Here is a 2,451-nt window from a genome sequence, read left to right as displayed (position 1 = left end):
ATAATTTTGTTTTTATTTTCAATCGGTACAACACCTTTCGTGTTCTATGTTTTTTTTAATTCATTTGTCTCATCTTACACGTACATATATATATTTAATTGAAAATAATTTTATTTAAAGAGATTTTGTGATTGTATTTAATATTAAATGTAATATATTTAAATATTAATCGAAATAATATTTTATAGATCGGTTGACAAAAATTTCATATCATTTGTCATCGTAATATTTCGAATGAATTCGTTTAATAATTTTAGGCAGGTCTCATCATAATAATAATAATAATCATCATTATCACCACCACCACCATCAACAACAACAACAACAACAACAACATCGTCATCGTTCCTGCCAATTAACTAACGATTGCAATCATTCAACGCAAATCCAAAAAATTTATTTACGAGAAGTGGCAGTCGGCACGGACACCGATTTTCCAACAATCGAAAACAAATATTATGAATCTAATAAAAAACAACAAGACGTTGTTGTACGTCGTGGCAATGGTTTCTTAAGCAACGGTGTTAAATCAATCAACAACAACAATAACAACAACAACAACAAAAATGTTGTTAACAACGTTGAAAGGCGTTTTAACAAGCTGCTCGGTAACAAAACTAACTCTAACAACGCAACGCAAATTTCTAACACTAATAACAAAGAAATGAAAATTATTATTAATAATAATAACAACAACAACAACAATAATAAAAGCAACAGCAAAAGCAACAAGAACAAGAACAATCGGGATAGTATTAAACAACGTTTTAGCAATAATTTTTCTCAAGATAATTTTATTAACGATAGGACAAACAAATTGTGGAATAAAAAATCGCAAGTTATTAAACACGAACGAGATAATATTGAAAGATTATCGGACAGTGATGATGATGATGATGATGATGATGCTGCTGCTGCTGCTGCTGTAAACAACGAGTATACACCTGTTCCCGTTAAACAATTGATTCAAGAATTTGAAAAAACTTGTAGACCGGTTTTACAATACAAACAAATAAGTCCTAAAGTTATTCCTATTGTTAAACAATGTCCTATTGACACCGATATAGCTCGTTTCTTTCAAACTAGAACTAATGTTAAATATAATGAACAAATAACACGAGATGATGTAGAAGAAGACGATGACGATGACGAAGATGACGACGATGACGATGAAGAAGAAGATGATGATGATGATGATGAAATCGAAGAAAAATATATACGGTGAGAAATTTATATGAGGATTTTATATACAGTCAAATATTATTATTATTATTTTATTTAAATTATTTTGATAATATTCTATTCATTTTATACTCTAGATTATTCTTTTATTCATATTATTTTAATATTTTATACAGAGAGTTAAATTATTATTATTATTATTATATTTTCTAAATTACTATTATATTTTCAATTATATTACTATTATATTTTCAAAATTATCTTAACACTGTGACGTCCGATGGCTCCACGTTGGTGCCATGCAAAAATACTATCGGATAAATGCCGGTGGTTCCACGTTGGTGCCATGAAAAAATTAATAAACAAACGACGTTAAACGAAAAAAAAATCTAAATTAAACATGCGGACGGCATAGTGTTAATAATATTCTATATTCCATATTATTTTCTTTTAAATATTAATTTTAATTTAAAAAAAAAAAAGAAAGATAGAATCAATCAATCAATTCGCGAATATAAAAGTATTTTTATTTGTTATTTTTGTTTATCAAAAGCTATAGCCATTTAAAAGTTTACTTTTAAAAATAATTATCTTCTTTGATAAATGATTAAATAAATCGAAATTAAAACAAAAACAAACCAAATGAAATATAAAATCTAGCAGACGAACGAGTCGTGAGACTAGACGGGAAAAACAGGAAATTATAAACAAACTACCACCAGCACAACAACAACAACCACAACAACAACAACCACCATCATCAGTAATTCATCGTCAATTACGAATCGATAATGGATATTTGTCAACCGATGAAACAGAATACACATCTGATTCGGATTCATTGCAAACATATGATTACAAGGATTACAATAAAGACGAGACGTATCGTTATAAACAAATAACATCCAATTTAAATGGAAATGGTTCAACGATTATCGATCAATATTCATCGAATATAATTAACGACAATGAATATTTAGAAAAACGACGAAGATCATCTGCAACGTCACAAGAATTAGAATCCTATTGCAATGGAAACGTTAAATTTGTTAACGAGGATTCTGTATTACCTGCACAAGCTAAATCATTTTTATTATCTATGGTTGCCTCGCAAGATGACATATTAAAACAAATCAAACATCTACGGAATACACCAGTATTGGATAATCTTTTACCTGGTGGTGTTATCACACCAGAACCCAAATTTACTGACTCTTGTTCGGAAGTAGGCAAGTTAATAAGCATGCGCTTTTAATCAACCACCCAACC

General features: G+C 29.0%; 1 protein-coding gene across 1 annotated transcript in view; it reads left to right on the top strand.

Moving 5' to 3' along the window:
- LOC106789635 (putative uncharacterized protein DDB_G0277255) overlaps positions 1-2,437 on the top strand; it is a gene marked incomplete in the record, with an annotated part of 13,043 nt that extends 10,606 nt beyond the window's left edge. The window contains 2 exon segments of the mRNA XM_014754022.1: positions 258-1,221; positions 1,843-2,437. Coding sequence (XP_014609508.1) covers positions 258-1,221; positions 1,843-2,437 — 1,559 coding nt within the window.
- Positions 2,438-2,451: the final 14 nt, after the last annotated feature.

The sequence above is a fragment of the Polistes canadensis genome, unplaced genomic scaffold (assembly GCF_001313835.1).
Source record: "Polistes canadensis isolate GaletaPanama2010 unplaced genomic scaffold, ASM131383v1 scaffold_193, whole genome shotgun sequence".
In the NCBI taxonomy this organism is placed as follows: domain Eukaryota; kingdom Metazoa; phylum Arthropoda; class Insecta; order Hymenoptera; family Vespidae; genus Polistes; species Polistes canadensis.
This window is presented reverse-complemented; position numbering and strand designations above follow the sequence as displayed.